At 38.0% G+C, this 27,666-nt stretch overlaps 1 protein-coding gene across 3 annotated transcripts in view; it reads right to left on the minus strand.

Annotated features, from left to right (window-relative positions):
* Positions 1-27,666, minus strand: part of RFWD2 (ring finger and WD repeat domain 2) — a 230,128-nt gene that overhangs the window by 173,200 nt on the left and 29,262 nt on the right. For 2 of the 3 annotated variants that reach the window (XM_018060631.1, XM_018060629.1), the window contains exons 3-5: positions 21,484-21,581; positions 11,601-11,677; positions 10,813-10,932 (exon numbers count right to left, since the gene is read on the minus strand). In XM_018060631.1, coding sequence (XP_017916120.1) covers positions 10,813-10,932; positions 11,601-11,677; positions 21,484-21,581 — 295 coding nt within the window. The remainder of the gene's footprint in view (positions 1-10,812; positions 10,933-11,600; positions 11,678-21,483; positions 21,582-27,666) is intronic. The other variant, XM_018060630.1, reaches the window with a different exon arrangement.

Consider the following 27,666-nt stretch of genomic DNA (forward strand, 5'->3'; position numbering starts at 1 on the left):
AGATAACAATTCTTATTTCAAACAACATAACATCAGGCTAGTTATATGAGTGGATTCATTTCAGACAAAGGACCAGAAATAATGCATTATCCAAGGAGCTCGGTGGAAAAATAAACTCAAAATACACAGGCATCAGGAGGAATACTCTCAAAAGACTGCCTCAGCCTTGAGGCAAAATTAGACAAAAATCTATTCTAGTTCTCCCTAATAGAACTTAAAACACAAGCTTCAAGAGAATCAAGCTATTTTGAAAACACTTAACTACACGCCAGAACAAAGCTTAGGAATGTGTAGAGGAATACAAAATTAACAATATTAAACAGGGTAAAACGTACAATTTCTGGCATCCAATCACAAAATCAGTAAGCATGCAAATAAGGAAATGCTGCCCAAAATAAGGGGGGGAAATTCATCACTTAAAACAGAAACAACAATGACACGAAAGCCACAAAAGTCATAAAAAAGTCCTACAAGTTAGTACAAAGCATAAGTATACGGAGAGACAACGGAATATAGAGAAAAGCAGTGAACTTGCCAACAGAAACAGAAAGTATACAAGATGAACTAGACGGGGTAAAAGATAAAGAGTAAGTAAGCAGAGCTCTTTATCCAGGAGCTGTGATACAACTTCAGCCAGCCTAAGAGATGTGCAACAGGAGCTCCCCAAGGTAGAGAAGGTGACAGAAAAATATTTGAAGGAATAATAACTGAAATTTTTCCAAATCTGGTGGAAACTATAATATCACCATCCAAGAATCTTAAAGAACCTCAAGAAGAAGAAACATGAGGGAAAAAAAAAAAAACTATACGAAGGTATATACCAAATTCAAAATACTTAAAACCACAAAAAGAGCATACGCTGAGAGAAATACAGTTCATTTCGAGGATCAAGATTTCTCACCTGAAACAATGCAAGACACTGGATGATGGAGCAACAGCCTCAAAATACTCAAGGAAAAATATTAAATCTATAATTCTATACTTATTTGGAAGTCTCTTTCAGATACAAAGGATAAATAAAGACATTCTCAGATATAAATGGTGAAAGAATTTATCACCAGCAGATCTACACTAAAGAAATAATAAAGGCTGTCTTTTAGGCAGAAGGAAAGTTACTGATGGAATTCAAAAGAACGAATGAAAGAGTGAAGTGAATGGAAAACAAAGGAATGAAGTACACCAGAAATGATCGACATGTGGGCTTATACACAACTTTAAAATACATCCATAGAGTATAATTTACTCTTCAAAATTAATAATTTACTAGGGAGTTACGACGTATATAGAAGTAAAACAATTGACAAACACAGTACAAAGGCTGAGAGAGAAGAAATGTAAGGATATTGGTGCAAGGTTCTTATGCTACCAATGAAGAAGGATAATATTACTTACAGGTACAATGTAATGTAATGTAATACAATGTATAATTATGTAAAAAACCCAAAAGCAATCACTAAGAAACCAAACAAAATGTTATATCTGACAAATGAAAGTCAACAAGACAAAATAAAATCATAAAAAATGCTTAATCTAAAATCATATAAATCATTGTCTGACCATGATACAATTCAACCGGAATTCAATTATCAAAATACCATTTGACAAAGTAGCAATATTCAAAACACACACACACATTTCTTACAAATCAATAAAAAAAGACAATCTATTAGGAAAACTGGTATAGGCTACGAATAAGCAATTCGAATAAGAAACCAAGATAGTCAAACAAACGAAGAAATTGTCCTCACAAGTAATTAAAGAAATACAAAAAATACAAAACAACAGAACCCACACACACAAGCATTTGGCAACTATCAAATCAGCAGAAACTAAAAAACAATACCAAAGGTTGATATGGCACAAACTCACAGAAGAGCAATTCAGCAATATTTAATATGGTTAAAATGTACATGGTAAACCCTATGAAGAGCAATTACACTTCTTAAATCACTAAGTATTTATATATGAGCACAAGAAGACATGAATAACAACACTAAATGCATTGCTGACAATCTTGAATACAGAATAATTTAAATGTCCATCAACAGGAGAATAGAAATGTTCATGCAATGGATAACTGTAGAGAAGTTAAACATACTAGATCTATATTCATCAGTGGAAACCTCAAAAAGTAAACAAAAAAGGCATATGTCAAAGGATAAATACAGTTTGAAACTTCTAAATCATATAAATAACACTTACCCTCTTTTAGTTTTAATAAATAGTGACACTTTTTCTTAGATTTGCCTTTTGAGAATTCCATTTTTTTTTATACTTAACACCCTCTCATCTCATTCCATTCTCCCAGAGTAATCACCATTTGAAGTTTGCAAGGATCCTTCTGAAGTGTGTATAACCCTTTTTTAATAAAATATATTTTATTAAAATATATTTAAGTAAGTGTTGTTTATATGATTTAGAAGTTTCAAAGTGTGTTTATCATTTGACATATGCCTTTTTTGTTTACTTTTTGAGGTTTCCACTGATGAATATAGATAAATAAAATATATTTTATTAAAAAAGGGCTATACACACTTCAGAAGGATCCTTGCAAACTTCAAATGGTGATTACTCTGGGAGAATGGAATGAGATGAGAGGGTGTTAAGTATATAAAAAAAATGTAATTCCCAAAAGGCAAATCTAAGAAAAAGTGTTACTATTTACTAAAACTAAAAGAGGGTAAGTCAAAAGTTGCATTATTTACTCTATTTTTCTGTATGTTGGAAACATTCATCAAATTTCAGTTCAGTTGGTCAGTTGTGTCCGATTCTTTGCAACCCCATGGACTACAGCATGCCAGGCTTTCCTGCCCATCACCAACTCCCGGAGCTTGCTTAAACTCATGTCCACTGAGTCGGTGATGCCATCCAACCATCTCATCCTATGTCGTCCCCTTCTCCTCCTGCCTTCAATCTTTACTAGCAACAAGGTCTTTCCTAAGGGGGGCACCACTTCACATCAGGTGGCCAAAGTATGGGAAATTTAGGGTCAGCATCAGTCCTTTCAATGAATATTCAGGATTGATTTCCTTTAGGATTAACTGGTTTGATTTCCTTGCTGTCCAAGGGACTCTCAAAAGTCTTCTCCAACACCACAATTCAAAAGCATCAGTTCTTTGGCACTCAGCTTTCTATATGGTGCAACTCTCACATTCATACACGACTACTGGAAAAAACAATAGCTTTGACTACACAGACCTTTGTCGATAAAGTAATGTCTATGCTTTTTAATATGCTGTCAAGGCTGGTCACAGCTTTTCTTCTCTCTTAAGTGAGCAAGTGTTTTTTAATTTCATACCTGCAGAGACCGTTTGCAGTGATTTTGGAGCCCAAGAAAATAAAATCTCACTGTTTTCATTATTTCCCCATCTATCCACCAGGAAGTGATAGGACTGGATGCCATGATCTCGGTTCTCTGAATGCTGAGTTTTAAGCCAGCTTTTTCACTCTCCTCTTTCACGGTCATCGAGAGGCTCTTCAGTTCCTCTTCACTGTCTACAATAACAGTGGTATCATCTGCACATCTCACGTTATTGATATTTCTCCCAGCAATCTTGATTCCAGCTTGTGCTTCATCCAGCCCGGCATTTCGCATGATGTACTCTGCACGTAAGTTAAATAAGCAGGGTGATGAAACACAGCCTTAACGTACTCCTTTCCCAATTTGGAACCAGTTTGTTGTTCCAGGTCTGGTTCTACTGTTGCTTCTTGACCTGCATACAGATTTCTCAGGACGTAGGTAAGGTGGTCTGGAATCCCATCTCTTTAAGAGTGTTCCACAGATTGTCATGATCCACATAGTCAAAGGCTTTGGCGTAGTCAGTAAAGAAGTAGATGTTTTTCTGGAATTCTCTTGTTTTTCTATGATCCAACAGATGTTGGCAATTTGACCTCTGGTTTCTCTGCCTTTTCTAAATCCAGCTTGAACATTTGGAAGTTCTCAGTTCGTGCACTGTTGAAGCCCAGCTTGGAGAATTCTGAGCATTAATTTGCTGGCATGTGAAATGAGTGCAATTGTGCAGTAGTTCGAACATTCTTTGGCACTGCCTTGGGATTGGAATGAAAACTGACCTTTTCATTCAAAACAGGCCTGGGGCCACTGTTGGGCTTTTCAAATTTTCTGGCATATTGAGTGCAGCACTTCCGTAGCATCACCTTTGAGGATTTGAAATAGCTCAACTGGAATTCCATCACCTCCATTAGCTTTGATCATAGTGATGCTTCCTAAGGCCCACTTGACTTCTCACTCCAGGATATCTGGCTCTAGGTGAGTGATCACACCATTGTGGCTATACGGGTCATTAAGATCCTTTTTGTGTGAGGGTGCGTGAGCACGGTGGCTGCATTTGTATAGTCCTTCTGTGTATTCTTGCCACCTCTGCTTAATATTGGAGAAGGCAATGGCACCCCACTCCAGTACTCTTGCCTGGAAAATCCCATGGATGGAGGAGCCTGGTAGTCTGCAGTCCATGGGGTCGCTAAGAGTCAAGTCAAACACGACTTCACTTTTGCCTTTCTCTTTCATGCACTAGAAAAGGAAATGGCAACCCACTCCAGTGTTCTTGCCTGGAGAATCCCAGGGACGAGGGAGCCTGGTGGGCTGCCATCTATGGGGTTGCACAGAGTCAGATACGACTGAAATGACTTAGCAGCTGCTTAATATCTTCTGCTTCTGTTAGGCCCATCCCATTTCTGTCCTTTATTGTGCCCATCTTTGCAAGAAATTTTCCCTTGGTATCTTTAATTTTCCTGAAGAGACCTCTAGTCTTTCCCATTCTATTGTTTTCCTCTATTTCTTTGCGTTGATCACTGAGGAAGGCTTTCTTATGTCTCCATGCAATTCTTCAGAACTCTGTATTCAGATAAGCATAGCTTTCCTTTTCTCCTTTACCTTTTGCTTCTCTTCTTTTCTCAGCTATTTGTAAAGCCTCCTCAGACAAGTCTGCCTTTCTGCGTTTATTTTTCTTGGGGATGGTTTGGATCACCATCTCCTGTACAATGTCACGAAACTCCATCCATAGTTCTTCAGGCACTCCATCAGATCTAATCCCTTGAATCTACTCGCCACTTCCACTGTATAACCATAAGGGATCTGATTTAGGTCATACTTGAATAGCCTAGTGGTTTTCCCACTTTCTTCAATTTAAGTCTGAATTGGCAGCAAGGAGTTCATGATCTGAGCCACAGTCAGCTCATAGTCTTGTTTTTGCTGACTGTATAGAGCTTCTCCAATTCTGGCTGCAAAGAATATAATCAATCTGATTTGGGTATTGACCATCTGGTGACGTCCATGTGTAGAGTCATCTCTTGTGTTATTGGAAGAGGGTGTTTGCTATGACCAGTGCGTTCTCTTGGCAACACTGTATTAGCCTTTGCCCTGGTTCATCTTGTACACTGAGGCCAAACTTGCCTATTACTCGTGGTATCTCTTGACTTCCTACTTTTGCATTCCAATCCCCTATAATCAAAAGGACATTTTTTTTTGGTGTTAGTTCTAGAAGGTCATGTAGGTCTTCATAGAATCATTCAACTTCAGATTCTTCAGCATTAGTGGTGGGGCAAAGACTTGGTTACTGTGCTATTGATTAGTTTGCTTTGGAAACAAATAGAGATCATCCTGTCATTTTTGAGATTGTACCCAAGTACCACATTTTGGACTCTTTTGTTGACTATGAGGGCTACTCCATTTCTTCTAAGGAATTCTTGCCCACAGTAGTAGATATAAAGGTCATCTGAATTAAATTCCCCCATTTCAGTCCATTTTAGTTCACAGATTCCTAAAATGTCGATGTTCACTCTTGCCATCTCCTGTTTGACCACTTTCGTTTTACCTTGATATATGGACCTAACATTCCAGGTTCCTATGCAATATTGTTCTTTATAGTACTGGACTTTACTTCTATGAGCAATCACATCTACAGGTGGGAGTTGTTTTTGCTTTGGCTTCATCTCTTCATTCCTTCTGGAACTATTTCTCCACTCTTCTCCAGTAGCATACTGAGCACCTACTGACCAGGGAAGTTCATCTTTCAATATCATATCTTTTCACCTTTTCCTAATCTTCATGGGGTTCTCAAGGCAAGAATACTGAAGTGGTTTGTCATTCCCTTCTCCAGGGGACCACATTTTGTCAGAACTCTCCACCATGACCTGTCCATCTTGGGTGGCCTATATGGCAGGGCTCATAGTTTCACTGAGTTAGACAAGGCTGTGATCCATGTGATCATTTGGTTAGTTTTCTGTGATTGCCAGAATGCAAAGTAAAATAAGAAAACAATAATGTAAAAATGCTGTAATACCTATGATACCTTTGTTTCTGAAGTGCCTCCCTCTTCAAAAAGATCTGAGTTCTAAAACTAAGATACCTGTATTTCTTCAGTTCTAAGAGTGCACAAAGATTAATACTGACAAGTCAAATAGGGAATAAGGTTAACAGCTCTCACATTCAGTATGTAAACTTGTCTATCATCAGTACAGAAGCCCCCACACACTCTTAAATATGCCTGCAATGTGATAGTCCAGAAAGTCTCTCTTTTACCACCACCAGGGGAAAACTTCTAGTGTTCTCTTAAGGTCAACAGCTATAGTTGTACACGAAGGGATCATGCTCCCAAATCCAAGAAAGGCCTTTTTTCCATAATCTACATAGGGTTGCTGCTGCTACTGCTGCTAAGTCCCTTCAGTCATGTCCAACTCTGTGCAACCCCACAGACGGCAGCCCACCAGGCTCCCCCGTCCCTGGGATTCTCCAGGCAGGTTGGTTCCCACCAATTCCCTACTGCCGGCTCAATTTTCTCAGATCTGACCTATCACTTTTCATCCATCTAGTTTATAGCTTAGAAAAGTGTATACTGTCTCTCCTCCCATCCTTTCGCCTTTTAAAAATCACTTTCCTGTCATTTTCATGACATTGAGGGAGCAAGATAACTACACACATTCAGTCTGTCCTTAACAAGCATTCTTATATCATTCACCACTGTGTGAGAATATTTATTAGTTTATCGCCTCAGCTATTGTGCCCTGTTCCCCTCAACACAACTCACAGAGCAGAATTCTGTCTTTTCCACTACCTTTAACACAGCATCTAGAACACAGCAGATGCTAATAGAAAACTATGTTAAAAAGCACAGAAGAGTTTTGGAAACAATTTCTGGGATATGACAGCTAACACAAAAGCAACAAAATAAAAAACAAGTGCAACTATATCAAATGTACAAGCTTCTACAAACCAAAGACATGATCAACAAAATGAAAAGGCAACCAACAGAATGGGTGAAAATATTTACAGATCATATATCTGATAAGAGGTTAATATATAAAATAGTGTACATAAAGAATTAGTATAATTCAATAGCAATTTTTTTAAAAAATGAAATTTTAAAATGGGCAAGGGATTTTCCAAAAAAGATATTCAAATAATCAACAGGTATATGAAAAGGTGTTCAACATCACAAATCATTAGGGAAATACAGGTTAAAACCACAAGAAGACATCACTTCACACTAGTCAGAATGGTCACAGTCAAAAGGACAAGAAAGAACACATGCTGGTGGGGACGTGGAGAAAAAGGAACCCTTGTACCCTGCTGGTAGGAAAGTAAACTGGTATAGCCACTATGGAAAACAGAACGGAGGTTCCTCAAAAAATGTGATCCAACAATCCCACTTCTGGGTATATATCCAAAGGAAATTAAACCACTATGTCAGAGAAACATCTGCACTGTCACACCCAATGCAGCATTACTTATAACTGCCAAGATATGGTGATAACCTAAGTGTCCATCAGCACATGACTGGATAAAGATGTGGTGTGAAAGTGAAAGTCGCTCAGTCGTGTAGGACTCTGAGACCCCATGAACTATACAGTCCATGGAATTCTCCAAGCCAGAATACTGGAGTGGGTAGCCTTTCCCTTTTTCAGGGGATCTTCCCAACCCAGGAATCGAAACCAGATCTCCTGCGTTGCAGGCAGATTCTTTATCAACTGAGCCACAAGGGTGGTATATATACATATAATGAAATGCTATTCAGCCACAAAAAGGAAGGAAATTCTGCCATTTGTGACAACATGGATGGACCTCATGAGCAGTATAATGAAATACATCAGAACGAGAGATAAGCACCATACGCTCTCACATACATATGAATCTTAAAAGAACACACAAAAAACACCAAGCTTACAGAAAAAGATCAGATGCATGGTTACCAAAAGCAGGGAACAGGGGAAATTGAATAAAGGTCAAAAAGTACAATTTCCACAACCTAAATGTCCACTAACAGAGCAATGGATAAAGAAGAAGTGATAAATACACACAATGGAATATTACGCAGCCATAAAAAGGAACAAAATGGAGTCATTTGTAGAGACATGGATGGACCTAGGATGTCATACAAAGTAAAGTTTAAGTCAGAAAGAGAAAAGCAAATATCAAATATTAAAACATATACATGGAATCTGGAAAAATGGTATAGATGATCTTATTTGCAAAGCAGAAATAAAGACACAGACGTAGGGAACAAATATATGGACACCAACGGTGAAGGGAGAGGGGGAGAAATTGGGAGAATGGAACTGACACATATACTCTATTGATACTGTGTTTAAAATAGATAACTAGAACTTCCCTGACGGCTTAGAGATAAAGAATCCACCTACCAACGCAGGAGACATGGGTTTGACCCCTGATCCAGGAGGCCCTCAGGCTGCAGAGCAACTAGGCCACAACCACTGAGCCTGTGTTCTGGAGCCCAGGAACTCTGACTTCTAAAGTCCGTGTGCCCTACAGTCCGTGCTCCACGAGAGCAGCCACCACAATGAGAAGCCCTCTCACTGCAACTGGAGAGCAGCCCCCACTCACCACAACTAGAGAAAAGTCTGGGCAGCAATGAAGACCCAGCACAGCCAAAAGCAGACAAATGAAATCACATTAAAAATGTTTAAATAAATAGACAAAACAGATAACTGTGAGAACGCACTGTGTAGCGCAGGCAACTCTGCTTAATGCGCTATGGTGACCAGAATGGGAAAGAAGTCCAAAAGGGAGGGGTTATATGAATATGCATAGCTGGTTCATTTTGCTGTACAGCAGAAACAAATACAACATTATAAAGCAACTATACTCCAATAAAAACAGTTGCAAAAAAATAAAAAGGGAAAAGACAAACAAAAAAGTACAAACTTACAATTTTAAGATAAGTAACGAGGATACAATGTATAACAAGATAACTGTAGTTAACACTAGTGGATGGTATATCTGAAAGTTGCTAAGCAAGTAAATCCTAAAAAAGCTCTCATCATGAAAAAAAAACCTTTTCTTTTTTCCTTTATCTATATGAGATGATGTTAACTAAATTTATTGTAATAATCATTTTACAGTATATGTGTATCAAGTCATTATGCTATACACCTTAAACTTATGCAGTGCTATACATCAGTTTTGGCTTCCCAGGTGGCACCAGTGGTAAAGAATCCTCCTGCCAATGCAGGAGACACAAGAGACACAGGTTTGACCTCTGGGGAGGGAAGATCCCCTGAAGACGGGAATGGCAACCCACTCTGGTATTTCTCGCCTATAAAATCCCACGGACAAAGGAGCCTGATAGGCTACAGTGCATGGGGTCCCAAAGAATCAGACACGACTGAACAATTAAGCAATGATATATCAGTTACATCTCAACAAATCTGAAGGAAACAAAAGCAAATAAAAGATAAAGCCATCCCACTCCCCCCGCCCGCCCAAAGAAACCACAGGAGAAATTCCCACCATGAAAAAAGACACAACAGGGAGCCTTGTTTTAGTCAGCTCAACCTCAACTACTCCTTTCTTCCACTAAGAGATTCCCATTCTACTCAGTTTCATCCAGATCTAAGCTATGTTAATCAGAATCAATCCACAGAATTTCTTAAAAATCAAGCTGAGAGGCTCTTTTTCTTCTTTTATCAAAAAACATAAACTCGCAAGTACAGGTGACCACATTATCTGCCATGGGATAAAAATCCAATAAAAGAAAATCAAACCTGTCCCAAAGCAACAGTCATGAAAAGTAAAACAGAAACTCTCCTGACAACATTCAAATGCCTGATTTCATTTCCTTATAGTCACCAGAGAAGTGATGGTTCCTAACACTTGCTTGTTAAGCTCTTCCTTTTTATGTGTGTGAGTTTCTCACTCCCTTATTCTGTCAATTTATATCCCCTTTTTGTTCAAGGTAGTTAAGGGTGGGTATCTGCTTATATTAACGTATACAGTCTTTATTCAAATGGAGCATACTCAATTCCTAACTAATACACGCAAGTTCTCATTTTATATGTTTTACGTTTATTTACCTGAAATAAATGTAACTGTTCACTTATTTAGATTCCACTACATGAAAACAGGACATAATTTTGTTTCAGTTCCCATCTTTCTAAATGCCCTTAGTTAAGCCATCGACTACTGCTACTGCTAACCGACACCTGCTGGAAGGATTTTATGTAAATTAAAATAATCCCTATTTTCTCCTCCAAATCCCACATGTGAAGAGGTGAAGATTCATTAGAAGAAAAAAGATCAATAATAATTGTTCCCTATTAAAATGAAGCTGTACTTTCTCATGATCTGAACACTCAGCTTTTGTTAATAAAAACTGGACACTGCAAGTAAGTTGTATTATAAGGAATTTGTTCTTTCTTTGAATTGAGAAAGGGAAATCTTATAAGTGGCAGCTTGCAGATGACTCCTGCTGAATAAAACTGGACTGACTGAGTAACACTACCCTATTATTTCTATTATCTTATTGAAATAAACATTTTTAAAGTTCAAGGGCCACTTACTGCTTCCAGTTGTTTCTTCTTCTGTACTAGTAACTGCAGCATGAGGTTGACATTGGCCAAATCAAGGTTATCTTGGTCAGTTCCCAACAAATCCTGAAATATTTGCCACCTGTGGCCATTCTAAAAACAAAGAAGAAACCCAACTTAACAAAACTGTTTTAGAGAATCAAAAACAAATGTTTGCTATTTTCTAATATGTTTATTACATATCAAAAATAAACTATAATGTTCCAACCTATTCCTTCCCAGCTAGTGGCTCTGCAATGCCTTCTAATTATAATTTAATCAGTATTTCTCCCTTAAATAAATTTAAATAATATGAAAGGCACATTCAAGATATGTCAAGTCATCTTCTCTAAAGGTGTAATTCCCTTCAAAACAAGTTCCCAGATTTTAATTACCTGTCTAACCATATTTTCCACTTTGTATTTGATAAAGTAATAATTTCAGTTCACTTGCTTCAGTAATTTGGGGTTAATCCTCTTAAACTGAGTCTTTTAAGTTTTTTTTTCCCCTCAAATGACCACCCACAGTTTCATCCTGCCATATAATTCTTTAAATGCAATGTGTTACAAGACAACTGACTCAGTATTACCCCACCAGACCTTTCAAAAGAGTAAATTCTAGACAATTCAGACAAAAGAAAGCTGTTTATTGAATAGGATAATCCTAGATCTCCTTTAAGAAAAACCAGTAATATGCTAAGCTTGAATACCCATTAATATTAAACCAATGAACACAGCAAAATGAAATTTGTTAAAAATAGTAATAAAAAAGTTGAAACATACGGTGCTACTCACTGAGTGGTCCAATTTGAACCTCTTTTCCTCAAATCTTTGCTTCTGTTTGAGAATGAGCTCATTCACTGAAAACAAAAACAAAACAAAAAGCACATATAATCTGTATTTTTATTAAATGATCTAACTGTTCTATTTAAATGGATTCTATTTAACTTTAAAAAGTCTAAAATCTCAGGAAAAAAAATGCTAAGCAGACATGCTTTTTTTTTCATATTAGAAACAGTTTTGCCACAGCTACTACTACAACTACCGCTATTATTACCATTACTGCAGAAGGGAGATTCTTCAGAATATGTACTTTCTCTTTCATGTGTCAGTGATGCCACTAGCGGCATTTGGCAACAGTTCTTGACTCTAAGAGACCATTCCACACTCTACACGGTAACTAGCAGATTCTATGAGGGAGGCACTAAAGGTTTTCATTTGTTGTTCTTTTTGCTTGTGACTTTTCTATAAACATCATGGCAAACACAGCCAGTTACCTATCCAAAAGCCATTCTAACCCTTTTTAAAAAAATAACATGAGGGGCTTCCCTGGCCCTCCAGTGGTTAAAACTCCACACTTCCACTGCAGGGGGCACCAGCCTGATCTTCCAGTGGTTAAAACTCCACACTTCCACTGCAGGGGGCGCCAGCTTGATCCCCGGTCAGGGAACTAATATTCCACATAGCGCTCAGTGTGGTCAAAAAATTAAAACAAATAAAGAAAAATAATAAAGAAAGAAAAATAAGAATATCATTTTTTCCCAAATGTCAGAATGCCAACTGTCATATGCTTTCAGAGAGCCTAGATCCCTCCCTGGCCCTACGGAATGAAGCTTAACTTAACCTAAATCCATCTAGTCATATCCTCTTGACAGTGACTGACAAAATGGTTAACTACTAAGACCTCGTTTTGCCCAATAAAGGGCATGCTGTCTTTCAGAAGAGAAGGCTTGAACGAGTTCTTTGTCTGCCTTCATCTAGGGATGGTACCTGGAATCACTTTGAGCCACCCTGCATCTCTCTTGAGGGGAGCTAGCCAAAGGACCAACATATCTGCTGGGGAAGGAAGGCCAGAAAGACAGAAAGAACTTGATCATATCACTGAGATATCAAATTAACTCAATCTAGAAATTCTGTGTAAATCAATACATTTCCCTTAATGTTCCAGCCACTTTTAATAGATTTTTCATCTTTAACACCCAATTGATTAAAGAAAAAAAAAAACAAAAACAAAGAGAAAAGTGCAACTAGCACTAAGCTAGTTTAACGTACTAGTCTTTAATTTACAGACGCTATCCTATGGGTTATTCCTTGCATTTCAGAGGTGAGGAAATACTAGAAAGAGCACAAGAAAGGTACTCACGGTGACATATAATATATGACAAAGCTAGGATATAAGCCTATCTAATACTTCCCACCATACCACAATTTATTACAAATATTTTCTAAAAAATCAGAGAGATACCAGGGCCACGCTAGAAACCAAGGTTTAAAGATAAGACTCAACCTAAGTAAGACTTAAAGACGCAAGCAACTAGGAGTAAGCAGACAAACACATACAATGCATCAGTTATAATAGGGACAGTGAGGACCACCACTGATACGGATTTTAAAAGAACACAGGACAAGGAGCTATTAAAATGTTAACGAGGAGACTTCACACATAAGGTGACATTGGAACTGGGCCATAGTAAGCACACAGAGACTCACTAAACAGGAAAGGAAGTGGAAAAGAATTCAAATAAGGGTGTGTGAGAAACTCCCTGGTGATCCAGTGGTTAGGACCCACTGCCCTAGGTCTGCAGTCAATCTCTAGTCAGGGAACCAACGCCCAAGAAGCCACACGGCGTGCCCCCAAAACAGGGTGGGTTAGCGGTGGGAGGGAGCAGTAGGGTAAAAATCTCATTTAAGAAATCTCATTTAACATTGGCCATGAATGTTCCAAACCCTTATTTGTAATTCACTGAATCCTGATAATAACCACAGTACTAAGAACAAATAATGCCTTTCTCAGACGTCCCTGGTGGTCCAGTAGTCAAGAGTCCATCATGCAATGCAGGGGACACAGGTTTGATCCTTGGTTGGGGAGCTAAGTTCCCACACGCCATGGGGCAATTGAGCCCGCATGCCACAACCAGGGAAGATTACATGTTGCAATGGAAAGCCCACACTCCATCACAAGGACAGCACAGCCAAAAAAAAACACCAAACAAACAAAATGTCTTTCTACTGCTAAAGATTTCATTCTAGCAACTGTCATTTAAGAGGCAAGATAGCAAAGTAAAAGCACATACTCAAGTCAGGACCAAATCCCAATTCCATCATTTACTGGGGCTGTTGAACTTTACACAAGTTCCTTGCCTTCTCTGTGCCTTACTTCCCCCACGGGAGGAATACAGATGACAACAACTACCTATGTCATAGGACTGAGAATGTAAAAAGTGCCTGGAAAAGTACTTGGCAGTAGTAAAGACATTATATGTGTTGGTGACTTTTTGTAAAGCAGAGATTTTAAATTTTGCATGTATGTTGTCTTTTACATTAAAGAATAAGAAGGTCATTCATTAGGGAGCTAAGACCATTCAATTTACAAATTTTATCCACAGAGAACACTAGAAAACAGACTGCTGGAGGGGAGTTGGTAGGGGTAGTGGGGTAGCTGGAGGTCGATCATGCATCACGGAAGGACAGGGCGAGCTAGAGCAAGCCCTCGTAGGAGTGCAGGAGAGCAACTGCAGAGGTTGCAGGAGACACACCCCCTCACCCTGCATGAGCCTCCCAGCAACAGCAGAGAAAGAGAGCCCCATTTCTGCAACCCCCAGTCTCACTTGCCCACAGCCCCACTCTGTAATTTCACATTCTCAGGCTTCAACACTGCTTCCCAGTCCTAGCCGGTGGCCTGGAACAGCTTGAGGCTCAACAAGGGACCTAACAGGTCCCCATTACTGAACACACTGGGACAAAGAACAGCCTGGTAAGGGGAAGGGTCCCCAGAACTCCCTACTTGTGAGAGGAAGAAGCCTCTTGATGAAAGTGAAAGAGGAGAGTAAAAAAGCTGGCTTAAAACTCAACATTCAAAAACAAAGACCATGGCATCCGGTCCCATCACTGCATGGCAAATAGATGGGGAAACAATGGAAACAGTGGGCTCCAAAATTACTGCAGATGGTGACCGCAGCCATGAAATTAAAAGACACTTGCTCCTTGGAAGAAAAGTTATGACCAACCTAGACAGAATATTAAAAAGCAGAGACATTACTTTGCCAACAAAGGTCCGTCTAGTCAAAACTACGATTTTTCCAGTAGTCATGGATGGATGTGAGAGTTGGACCATAAAGAAGGCTGAACGCCAAAGAATTGATAGTTTTGAATTATGGTGCTGGAAAAGACTCTTAAGAGTCCCTTGGACAGCAAGGAGATCAAACCAGTCCATCCTAAAGGAAACTGGTCCTGAATATTCATTGGAAGGACTAATGCTGAAGCTGAAGCTCCAGTACTTTGGCCACCTGATGAGAAGAACTGACTCACTGGAAAAGCCCCTGATGCTGGGAAAGATTGAAGACAGGAGGAGAAGGGGATGACAGAGGATGAGATGGTTAGATGTCATCACCGACTTGATGCACATGAGTTTGAGCAAACCCCAGGAGCTGGTGATGGACAGGGAAACCTGGCATGCTACAGTCCATGGGGTCACAAAGAGCCAGGACACGACTGAGTGACTGAACTGAACTGAAGAACAAAGAGGATAGAAAGGCAAAAAGTGAGATTTGTGCCCCTTTGGGGGGAAAGGGGAAGGAAAGAAGAAAGACAGAGGAAGCAGAAAAAGGAGGAACTGTAGTGTAGGGCTTAGGGCATGCAAGGAAAAAATCAAACTACCTATCTTGGCAAAAAAAATGCATGAGTCTAAAGATCAGAAAACCAAATCCGCTTGTGTTTGGAGTGTATGACTTCCAATTCTTGTCCTTGATTAAAACTGAAGAAAGAAGTGGATTTGTTAATGACTATGGAAGGTTGTAACTGGTGATAGAAACAAAGTCCGATGCAGTAAAGAGCAATACTGCATAGGAACCTGGAATGTCAGGTCCATGAATCAAGGCAAATTGGAAGTGGTCAAACAAGAGATGGCAAGAGTGAATGTCAACATTCTAGGAATCAGCGAACTAAAAGGGACTGGAATGGGTGAATTTAACTCAGATGACCATTATATCTACTACTGTGGGCAGGAAATCCTCAGAAGAAATGGAGTAGCCATCATGGTCAACAAAAGAGTCTGAAATGCAGTACTTGGATGCAATCTCAAAAACGACAGAAGATCTCTGTTCATTTCCACGGCAAACCATTCAATATCACAGTTATACAAGTCTATGCCACAACCAGTAATGCTGAAGAAGCTTAAGTTGAACGGTTCTATGAAGACCTACAAGACCTTTTAGAACTAACACCCAAAAAAGATGTCCTTTTCATTATAGGGGACTGGAATGCAAAAGTAGGAAGTCAAGAAACACCTGGAGTAACAGGCAAATTTGGCCTTGGAATGCAGAATGAAGCAGGGCAAAGACTAATAGAGTTTTGCCAAGAAAATGCACTGGTCATAGCAAACACCCTCTTCCAACAACACAAGAGAAGACTCTACACATGGACATCACTAGATGGTCAACACCGAAATCAGACTGATTATATTCTTTGCAGCCAAAGATGGAGAAGCTCTATACAGTCAGCAAAAACAAGACCGGGAGCTGACCGTGGCTCAGATCATGAACTCCTTATTACCAAATTCAGACTTAAATTGAAGAAAGTAGGGAAAACCGCTAGACCATTTAGGTATGACCTAAATCAAATCCCTTATGATTATACAGTGGAAGTGAGAAATAGATTTAAGGGCCTAGATCTGATAGATAGAGTACCTGATGAACTATGGAATGAGGTTTGTGACATTGTACAGGAGACAGGGATCAAGACCATCCCCATGGAAAAGAAATGCAAAAGAGAAAAATGGCTGTCTGGGGAGGCCTTACAAATAGCTGTGAAAAGAAGAGAAGCAAAAAGCAAAGGAGAAAAGGAAAGATATAAGCATCTGAATGCAGAGTTCCAAAGAATAGCAAGAAGAGATAAGAAAGCCTTCTTCAGTGATCTATGCAAAGAAATAGAGGAAAACAAGAGAATGGGAAAGACCAGAGATCTCTTCAAGAAAATTAGAGATACCAAGGGAACATTTCATGCAAAGATGGGCTCAATAAAGGACAGAAATGGTATGGACCTAACAGAAGCAGAAGATATTAAGAAGAGATGGCAAGAATACACAGAAGAACTGTACAAAAAAGATGATCTTCACGACCGGGATAATCACGATGGTGTGATCACTCATCTAGAGCCAGACATCCTGGAAAGTGAAGTCAAGTGGGCCTTAGAAAGCATCACTACAAACAAAGCTAGGGGAGGTGATGGAATTCCAGTTGAGCTATTTCAAATCCTGAAAGATGATGCTGTGAAAGTGCTGCACTCGATATGCCAGCAAATTTGGAAAACTCAGCAGTGGCCACAGGACTGGAAAAGGTCAGTTTTCATTCCAATCCCAAAGAAAGGCAATGCCAAAGAATGCTCAAACTACCGAAAAACTGCACTCATCTCACACTCTAGTAAAGTAATGCTCAAAATTCTCCAAGCCAGGCTTCAGCAATACATGAACCGTGAACTTCCAGATGTTCAAGCTGGTTTTAGAAAAGGCAGAGGAACCAGAGATCAAATTGCCAACATCTGCTGGATCATCAAAAAAGCAAGAGAGTTCCAGAAAGATATCTATTTCTGCTTTATTGACTATGTCAAAGCCTTTGACTGTGTGGATCACAATAAACTGCGGAAAATTCTGAGAGAGATGGGAATACCAGACCACCTGACTTGCCTCTTGAGAAATCTGTATGCAGGTCAGGAAGCAACAGTTAGAACTGGACGTAACAGACTGGTTCCAAATAGGAAAAGGAGGGCGTCAAGGCTGTATATTGTCACCCTGCTTATTTAACTTCTATGCAGAGTACATCATGAGAAATGCTGGACTGGAAGAAACACAAGCTGGAATCAAGATTGCCGGGAGAAATACCAATAACCTCAGATATGCAGATGACACCACCCTTATGGCAGAAAGTGAAGAGGAACTAAAAAGCCTCCTGATGAAAGTGAAAGAGGAGAGTGAAAAAGCTGGCTTAAAGCTCAACATTGATCATGGTATCTGGTCCCATCACTTCATGGGAAATAAATGGGGAAACACTGGAAATAGTGTCAGACTTTACTCTGGGGGGCTCCAAATCACTGCAGATGGTGACTGCAGCCATGAAATTAAAAGATGCTTACTCCTTTGAAGAAAAGTTATGACCAACCTAGATAGCATATTCAAAAGCAGAGACATTACTTTGCCGACTAAAGTCCGTCTAGTCAAGGCTATGGTTTTTCCAGTGGTCACGTATGGATGTGAGAGATGGACTGTGAAGAAGGCTGAGTGCCGAAGAATTGATGCTTTTGAACTGTGGTGTCAGAGAAGACTCTTGAGAGTCCCTTGGACTGCAAGGAGATCCAACCAGTCCATTCTGAAGGAGATCAGCCCTGGAATTTCTTTGGAAGGAATGATGCTAAAGCTGAAGCTCCAGTACTTCAGTCACCTCATGTGAAGAGTTGACTCATTGGAAAAGACTCTGATGCTGGGAGGGATTGGGGGCAGGAGGAGAAGGGGACGACAGAGGAGGAGATGGCTGGATGGCATCACGGACTCGATGGACATGAGTCTGAGTGAGCTCCGGGAGTTGGTGATGGACAGGGAGGCCTGGCGTGCTGCAATTCATGGGGTCGCAAAGAGTCGGACACGACTGAGTGACTGAACTGAACTGAACTGAACTGATGGCAGGTTAAAAAAAATTTTTTTTTTTTTTTAGTGCTGCTTCTTTTGAAGCATGTAATTCACAAGAAGGTCAAAGAAATAAGTGACAGTGCTGGAACAAAGTTCCTTCAATCCCCATCAAAGTATTTATGTACGCTGAGTTTCTCATGAGTTACCCTTTTCAAAATAAAAAGGAAGTCTTAAACTTAGACAATGTTATATGTCAATTATATCTCAGTTTTTTTAAAAAACTGTGATGATCCTAAATAAATAAAAAAAATATAAATGAAACTGAATCCCTGTCCTAGTAATAACTATCAGTGGCAATGGATCTAATTGAGAAGAACACCATCACACATTAATCAGCCACTTTCAATAAATTTTTATGTCTAATACTTTATAAAATTTGTACATAGTTATTTGATCAAATGCATGTCGAATAATTACAAATCAGAAAAAATGCATTCAAAAGTTCAAAAGAAACTTCAAAGTCTGTAATTTCTATTTTCTGTTACAGAAAAGTATGACAGATAAATCAGTAAGAATTTCAAGCGTGTGTGTGTGTGTGTGTGTGTGTGTGTGTGTGTTTTGGCCACACTGTGCAGCATGTGGGATCCTAATTTCCCTACCAATGACTGAACCTGTGCCCCCTTGCATTGGAAGCGTGGAGTCTTAACCAGGGAAGTTCCAAAAATACATAATGACAAAATTATGTGGGCAATTTGCAATTTAAGCAGAAATTCAAAGGGACAAAACACAAAATTTCTCATTGTTAATGCAAAGTCTTTATTTTTGAAACAATGATAAGTATCAAATCACTATACTATTCAGTTTCCACTAGATACATTTTAAAAAGAGATAAACGTTTATTTTTAAATAACCATATTTATAATACTTTTTAAACTATATTCTTTACAAGCACCAAAACTTACAAAGAAAAATCTGGATGCTAATTTAAATATGGCATCAATGTGGGAAGTACATCATTTTTCAGAATTTTTTTGTGCCATCCAAGCAAAAAGGTTTGAAGATCTTTTTGAAAATGTGTAGCCCAGCCCTCTAGCCATGACTCAAGTAAATGTAAAGCATTAAAAGTGAAGGATCCTAATCTATCAATAAAAATATTAGAATACCTCAGAATCATATAACTTACACTTATTTTACGATGCTCAAGAGGAAATCTGATATTACTTCTAGAAGGCTCAACATTTTTCTAGTCCAGCAAAGAACTACAGGCATTATATATATCATGTGATCTCAAACTAAATCAATGGGAATAAATTGTTTTTTTTCTCCAGTACAGAAAAAAACAAGTGATATACCATTTTCAGAAACAGATCTCAGTAGCTTCCTAAGGATTTGACTGTCACTGTACAAAGGTAAAGACTGGAAAGGGTGACAGGCAGTGAGACAGAATAAATATATCAGGATGAAATGTTATTTCTATGGCTGACATAAATACTCATACTGGAAGCTGCATTATAACTTAGACTTCAAATCTGGGCATAAAATACTGAACACTTAAATTACCTAAAACCAAAATTCTTTACCCACATAAAGAGAAGATTAAAAACTAGATCATAATGAAGATAATGTCTAGTTAAGGAAATCAGTAATTATGACTTTACTATTCACTCAATGTATTTATTTGAGAATATATAAACTATGAAATTACATCTTAGTGTTAATATTTTCACATTCCTTCCATATGCTGTTCTCACCCTATTTAGAAATTTACATAAGAGAATTTCTAACTTATGGTCTCATTAAGGAATACTGCCTGAAATTTTTGGTAAATACCAAAATCTTAAGACCACTGATTTCCTTGCTACATTTAACCATTCCAAAAGAAGGAGTAGTTTTCTAGAGTTATAAGAACTCAAAGAAACGTGATTCTAAAACTCATAAACTAGCATCTATCCATGTTTGTACGTTCAAGGGTAAAGGCTTCTGCTCTGCAGGACTTCAGTTTCCCTAACTCAGCTCATGAAGTCCAGTCCCACAGAGCATCAGCAGTCAGTATTTCTTCTTTTCCTAAGTTCACTCTCCTAGTTTGTCACAAGACTTTCTCTATCTAGAAGAGTTTGGTATTTCACCAGAAAATCATCAAAATATTTTCTTCAGGATTCCTTTCTGTTATGCAATCATCCAATAATTTATTTTCCTTTATGAAAAGATATTGAAGTGCAGTGAGGAATCAAAGAGAAGCAAGGGTTGAAGTCAATGGAATTTCAGAACAGAAATAAAAAATGGAAAGCCATGGCTAAACAGGTTCCATGTCATGATTTAATATTATAAAACACCAAACAAATCAAACTGCAACTGAAACACAGGGCGGTCAGAATCTATATATCCTTACCTCTAAGTGTGTTACACTTTAGAAAGAAGAATTATCCTTTCTGATATACAAAACCAATAGTGCCCTACTTCTTGCCTATCCACATCTGAAAATTAATCTTCCTTCACAAAAACTCAAACTGAAGACTTTCCACACAACCTAAGGCTTTTCAACATGTAAAATTTCTAGACTTTCATAACTGGTCTCTGACTAGGTATTATTCCCAACTACTTGCCATTCACCCTAAGGGTTCCCTATTTATGTCCGTCTGCTCCAGGCACCATTCCTCCCTCAAATGCTCCTTCCTTTCCCCAGTTTTCTTTTCAATTGTCTCCCTAGACTCCTGTTCCCTCATCCAGGAGTCCTCATACTCAACTTTCCCCCCTCTTCCCATTCTCCGTTAACTTTTCCCTCCACTGCTTCTGCCCCAAAACAGAATCAAGAATGCAGAACAAGACACAGAGACAGGGGTCTGGAACTCTGGTACTCTCCTACAGCCTCACATTCTACCTAGCTATCAGTGTAATCAATGTCACAACCCAAGAAGACAGGGAAAGCACTCTGGTGACTAGGACAGAGAGATATGCTTACCTCTACCTTATGTTCTCTAAATAAATTAGTGCTAGCACAACCTTTTGGGGACTGAATATTTTTAAAAATTAAAAATCATTCCAAAGACTCACCCAAGAAATTAGGATACAGATGGTCAATATTATCCACAACATAGTTACACTTGGGACATCTATTATTATCCTCCAAACTCTGATGAATACACTTGTAGCTATTAACAAAGAAAAAATAAAATAGGCTTCATTAAATCAGTGACTAATTAGCAAACTGGTCACAAAATAATGCCTATTAGTTTTCTATTCCTCATTTTCAACATAAGTAATCTAGCAGTTATCAAGTTTATTTCAGCTTATACTTCTATATCATAAAAAGGTACATAGGACATTTATTAGATAATAGTATATGAAAGTTATTTAAAAATAAACTCAAGTAACAAGCCTACAGGATATAAAATTTAAAATGTAAGTTTATGCAATTTAAACGGTACATAACAATAGGAAAAAAAACAAAAGCCTACAATTTAGTTAAGCAAACAAACTGTGTTCTTGGAGTGCTGATATCCTTAATATAAGAAGAGCTCATTCAAATAAAAAGAAAATCAGAGAAGAACAGAAAAATCTATAAACCAAAAATTAGTCAATAAACATGGGAAATACCACTTTCACTAGGATGATAAAGTGATTTAAAATTATATACTTCCTTTTACCAATCAGAATAGAAAAATAAACAAAAGGCTATCAGAGTTAGGAGTACATGTACAAATGAATAATTTGATATGCTGTTGCAGGAAATTTAACTACCATAACTTTCTAGAAGACAAATTGTATGGAAAATTCTTAAGGCTGTGAAACCTCTTTGATGCAGTGATATCACTTCCTGGAATTTATCTTTAGGAAATAAGCAAATATATATAAGTAGAAAATTTTTCAATTCAAAGTTATTTGTAAAAAGTAAAATAAATTAGAAGCAACCAAAACATTAGGAAATTGACTACATAAATTTGTAAATATCAATCCAATGTATAGAGCCAATAAAAATCATAATATGTAACTATAAACCATGAAAAATAATAACTATTACAGGCCTGGCTAGAGAAATAAGATTATGATAAATTTTTCCCTTCTCAGATTATTTATTTCTGTAATGCTTGGCTTTTGACAATTGTATATTGCCTTATAATAAAAACTTTGAAAATGTCATTCAACTAAATAGAAAAGAAATATCAAATTGACATTATGAAAATAATCATTACATTACTAGGGTTTCCCTGATAGCTCAGTTGGTAAAGAATCCACCTGCAATGCAGGAGACCCCAGATCGACTCCTGGGTCAGGAAGATCCACTGGAAAAGGGTAGGCTACTCACTTCAGTATTCTTGGGCTTCCCTTGTGGCTCAGCTGGTAAAGAATCCGCCTGCAATGCAGGAGACGCTGGGCTCGATTCCTGGGTTGGAAAGAACCCCTGGAGAAGGGATCCGCTACCCACTCTAGTATTCTGGCCTGGAGAATTCCATGGACTATATAGTCCATGGGGTCGCAAAGAGTCGAACACAACTGAGCGACTTTCACTATGTCACTGAATAAAAATAATCTTTAACACAGTGGATACAACTCCATTTCTGTTTTAAAAAATTGTGTATGCGTATATTTCTTTAAATTTTTTAATTTCATTAAATTGTAGTTGATTTACAATATTTTGTTAGTTTCACATGAGCAGCTTCAGATTCTTTTCCATTACAGGTTATTACAAGGTACTGAATATAGTTCTGTGAACTAAACAATGGTAAATCCTTGTTGTCTATTTTATATACAATGCTGTGTATCTATTAATCCCACACTCAATTTATCCCTCCCATCCCTTTTCCCTTTTGGTAACCATAAGTTGTTTTTTAGGTCTGTCTGTTCTGTCTTATAAATAAGTTGTGTTATTTTTCTAGATTCAACTTATAAGTGGTATTTGTCTTTCTCTGCCTGACTTACTTTACTTGATCTCTAGGTCCACCCGTGTTGCTAAAATGCCAATGTTTTATTTTAATGGCTGAATAATATTCCACTGAATATATACCACATCTTCTTTATCCACTTATCATTGGTTGATGGATATTTCCAGTGCTTCCCTGTCTCAACTACTGTAAATAGTGCTGCTATGGACATTTGAGTGCATGTATCTTTTTGAAGTAGCATTTTCTCAGGATATGTGCCTAGGAGTACGACTGTAGGATCATATGGTAACTCTGTTTTTAGTGTTTTCAGGAATCTCCAGACTGTTTTCCACAAGGGCTGCACCCATTTACCTTTCTACCAATAGTGCAAAAGGGTTCCTTTTTCTCCACACCCTCTCCAGCAATTACTTATTTGTAGACTTTTTGATGATGGCCATTCTGACCAATGTGAGATGATACTTACTGTAGTTCTGATTTTCATTTCTCTACCAATTAGCAATGTGGAATATCTTTCCACCCAATTGATGGCCCTCTATATGTCTTTTTGGAGAAATGTTTATTCAGGTATTCTGTCCATTTTTTAATTGGGCTGTGTTTTTTTTTTGACACTGAGATTCATGACCTGCCTGTTTATTTTGGAAGTTAAGCCCTTGTTGGTCACATCATTTGCAAATATTCTTTCCCAGTCTGTATGTTGTTTTTTCATTTTGTTTATGGTTTCCTTTGCTGTGCAAAAGCACATGTTTGATTAGGTCCCATCTATTTATGCTTGCTTTTATTTTTTTATCTTTTGCCTTGGTAGACTGAACTAAGATAACATTAGTGTAACTTAGGTCAAAGAATGTTTGCCTATGCTTTCCTCTATAACTTTTACGGTATCATCTCTTATATTTAAGTCTGTAAGTCATTTTGAGTTTATTTTTGTGTATGGTATAAGGGAGTGTTCTAATTTCATAGATTTATATGCAGCTGTCCAGCTTTCCCAACACCACCTGCTGAAGAGACTGTCTTTTCTCCATTGTATATTCTTGCTTCCTTTGTTGGGATTAATTGACCATATGCATGTGGGTTTATTTCTGGGCTCTCTATGCTGTTCCATTGATCCATACATCTGTTTTTGTGCCACCATGCTGTTTTGATTACTGTAACTTTGTAGTACTGTTCAAAGCCTGGGAGGGTTATGCTTCTAGCTTTGCTATTTTTCCTCACAATTGCTTTGGCAAGTCGAGGTCTTTTATGGTTCCATATAAATTTTAGGACTATTTGTCCTAGCTCTGTGAAAAGTGCCATGGATAATTTGATAGGGATCACATTAAATATGTACATTGCTTTGGGCAGTGTGGCCATTTTAGCAGTATTAATTCTTCCAATCCAAAAGCAGGGAATATCTTTCCACTTCTTTGTATCATCTTTCCTTCATCAATGCTTTATCATTCTCAGCACACAGATCTTTCATCATCCTTTGTTGTTGCTGTTCAGTCATGTCTGACTCTTTATGACCCCATGCACTACAGTTTGGTTAAGTTTATTCCTAGGTATTTTAATTTCTTTAATGCAATTTTAAATGGGATTGTCTTGTTTTTACTTTCTCTTTCTGACATTTCATTGTTAGTGTAAAGAAACACAACAGACTCCTGAATAGTGATCTACCCTGCTACTTTGCTGACTTCATTCACTAGTTCTAGTGGTTTTAGTCGTAGCAATCAGACAAGAAAAAGAAATAAAAGGCAAAAGGAAAGGAAAGAGGCAAAACTGTCACTGTACGCAGATGACACGATACTCTCTAAACAAAAAATCCTAGAGACTCCACACCAAAACTGTGTGCATTTAAATGCGTACATTTAAAATAAGTCAAAAAAGACGTTCACCACAATGTTAACAGTATGTGCCTCTGGGTCATACAATTATGGGAAACTTTTTCTTTGGCAGTGTCTACAAGTTTCTACAGTAAACATGTACTGCTCCTAATAATCAGGAAAAAAAGTTACTTCTAAGATTTTATTAGAGTGATTTATGTATATAAAGATGATGCCTAAAAAAAGACAATATCTTTTTTTAACATTTCATTTTACGTTGGAGTATAGTTGATTAACACTGTTGTGTTAGTTTCGGGTGAACAACAAAATAATTCAATTACACATATATATGCATCTACTCTTTTTCAAATTCTTTTCTCACTTAGCTTGTTATATAATATTGAGCAGAGTTCCCTCTGCTATATATGGTAGGTCCCTGTTGGTTATCCACTGACAGTACCTGTTTTATTCTGGGTCCAAATTGCTATAAATTTACTTCACCTTCATAAACTGAAGGAGATTTTTGTATCTGCCTACTTTCTTCCACCTTATCAAAACAAAAACCTACAACTATCAGGTTGCTCTGTTCTCGTTATTATCTACTTTCTCATCTCACATTTGTTACTGGAAGACAAGCAAAAGAGGAGGATATGACAGAGAATCACTGCAATGGTGGTCTTTCGCACAGCACAGGGACCTAGAGATTAAACATCTGGCATATAAAAGGTACTCACACAGTAGACAAATGACTTGCACAGTGTTCCAGAAACAATATCATCACCCCGCCCCCTGCAACTATGACCAGGCTAGGAATACCATATTACCACAAGATAGATTCCATATAGGAGAAAAAATTTCCTACATGGAAATTTCACTGAAAGAAATAGTGGTTTTTTTCATTTTAAGGTTAAATTGCTTTTATTTTTATTGCAAGGGAAAAGCATAAAGAAGATATGCAAATACAACAGATTAAAAGATCCAACATGGAAACATTTATAGCCTGCTTAGGGGAAAAGGAAATGAATTAATATTACCAGAATACTTGCCCACATGACAAGACTTAATCCTTAAAAAAAAAAATAACAAAACTGCAGGGAATTCCCTGGAGGTCCAGTGATAAGAACTCTGCACTTTACTGCTGTGTCCCAGGTTAGATCCCTGGTTGGGGAACTAAGATCCCACAGGCCACTCTGTGTGACCATCAGGAAATAAAAGACACCTACATGTTCAAATAAAGCAAGTCAAGAAGGAGAGAATCTGAGAAGGTTATTAAAGGTGGGAGACAGGGGCTGACAGATAAGCAGAAGAAGGACATTTGGGGTTATAGCAAATAGCTTTTGAAAAGAAATGCTAGTTAGAAAATGAGCAAATAAAATGATGAGAATAAACTAAATTGTTAAGACAGAGAGTTTATCAATATAAAAATTGTTTCTGAATCCAGTAGAATATTCCCCTCTCCTTTCTTCAACCCCCAGATCATATCTCTTGTCATTAAGCTTATTACCATTCCATCCTCTCCCAGAAGGAAAAAAGAAGTCTCGGACACAACCAGAAACAAAAGCTCAAATGACTTTTCTGCACTGTACTTCACAATACCCAACTAAACTGTAAAATTTAAATGTATCAAATTACATCCCACTATACAAAAGTGCAGTGATGACAAGATGCATCAAATTTATTTTATAACATCTACTACCTCAGTACCACCTCAGGTAGATCCTCTCTAGTTTGAGAAACAGTAACTGTCTTATTCTGTACTTAATCTGTGTTTATGTCTCAGAGCAGCTCTATTTGCTAATTAAAAGCAGAGATTTGTTTCATTTATCTCTCTACCCTCAATATCTAGCCTAATATCCCACTGAAGAGTTGGAACTCAATAAATGCTGAATACATGAAAAAACAGATATAAACAAAAAAGAGACATACTTCTGTTGCCTTCTGGGTCATATAAATTACTCCAAGAAAGTTTCAGTATTTCTTATCACATGCATTCATGCTAAGTCGCTTGAGTCATGTTCAACTCTTTGCAACCCTATGGACTGTAGGCGCTGGGCTTCTCTGACCATGGGGATTCTCCAGGCAAGAATACTGCAGTGGGTAGCCATGCCCTCCTCCTGGGAATCTTCCCAACCCAGAGGCTGAACTTGCGACTGGTATCTACTGCACTGGCAGGCAGGTTCTTTACCACTAGCATTGCCTGAGAAGCCCTGTCACAGTAACTCTAATTCATTCTCATTCATCTATCTACCTGACCAACACAAGTCCAAATGCAATGCTGTGGATTCCAAAAGAAGAGAAAGTACCTAAACTAGCAATCAAAATAGGTGAGCATGAAGAGATAAGAAGGATATATATATTTGGGGTCCACCTGAGAAGTTTTCAATAGCTACTCACACTGCAACTCTTAAAAAAACTTAGTACCACAGTGTGCTGACATAAATGGGTAGTACCTGTGTTCCCTAGTAAGTGTAGATCCGATCACAAAGAATGACTATTTCTCCACAGATGTATATAGTTGTTCTGTTTCTCCTATTAAGCGCTTACCTACCTACAAAATA

This window comes from Capra hircus, chromosome 16 (assembly GCF_001704415.2).
Source record: "Capra hircus breed San Clemente chromosome 16, ASM170441v1, whole genome shotgun sequence".
NCBI classification, from domain to species: domain Eukaryota; kingdom Metazoa; phylum Chordata; class Mammalia; order Artiodactyla; family Bovidae; genus Capra; species Capra hircus.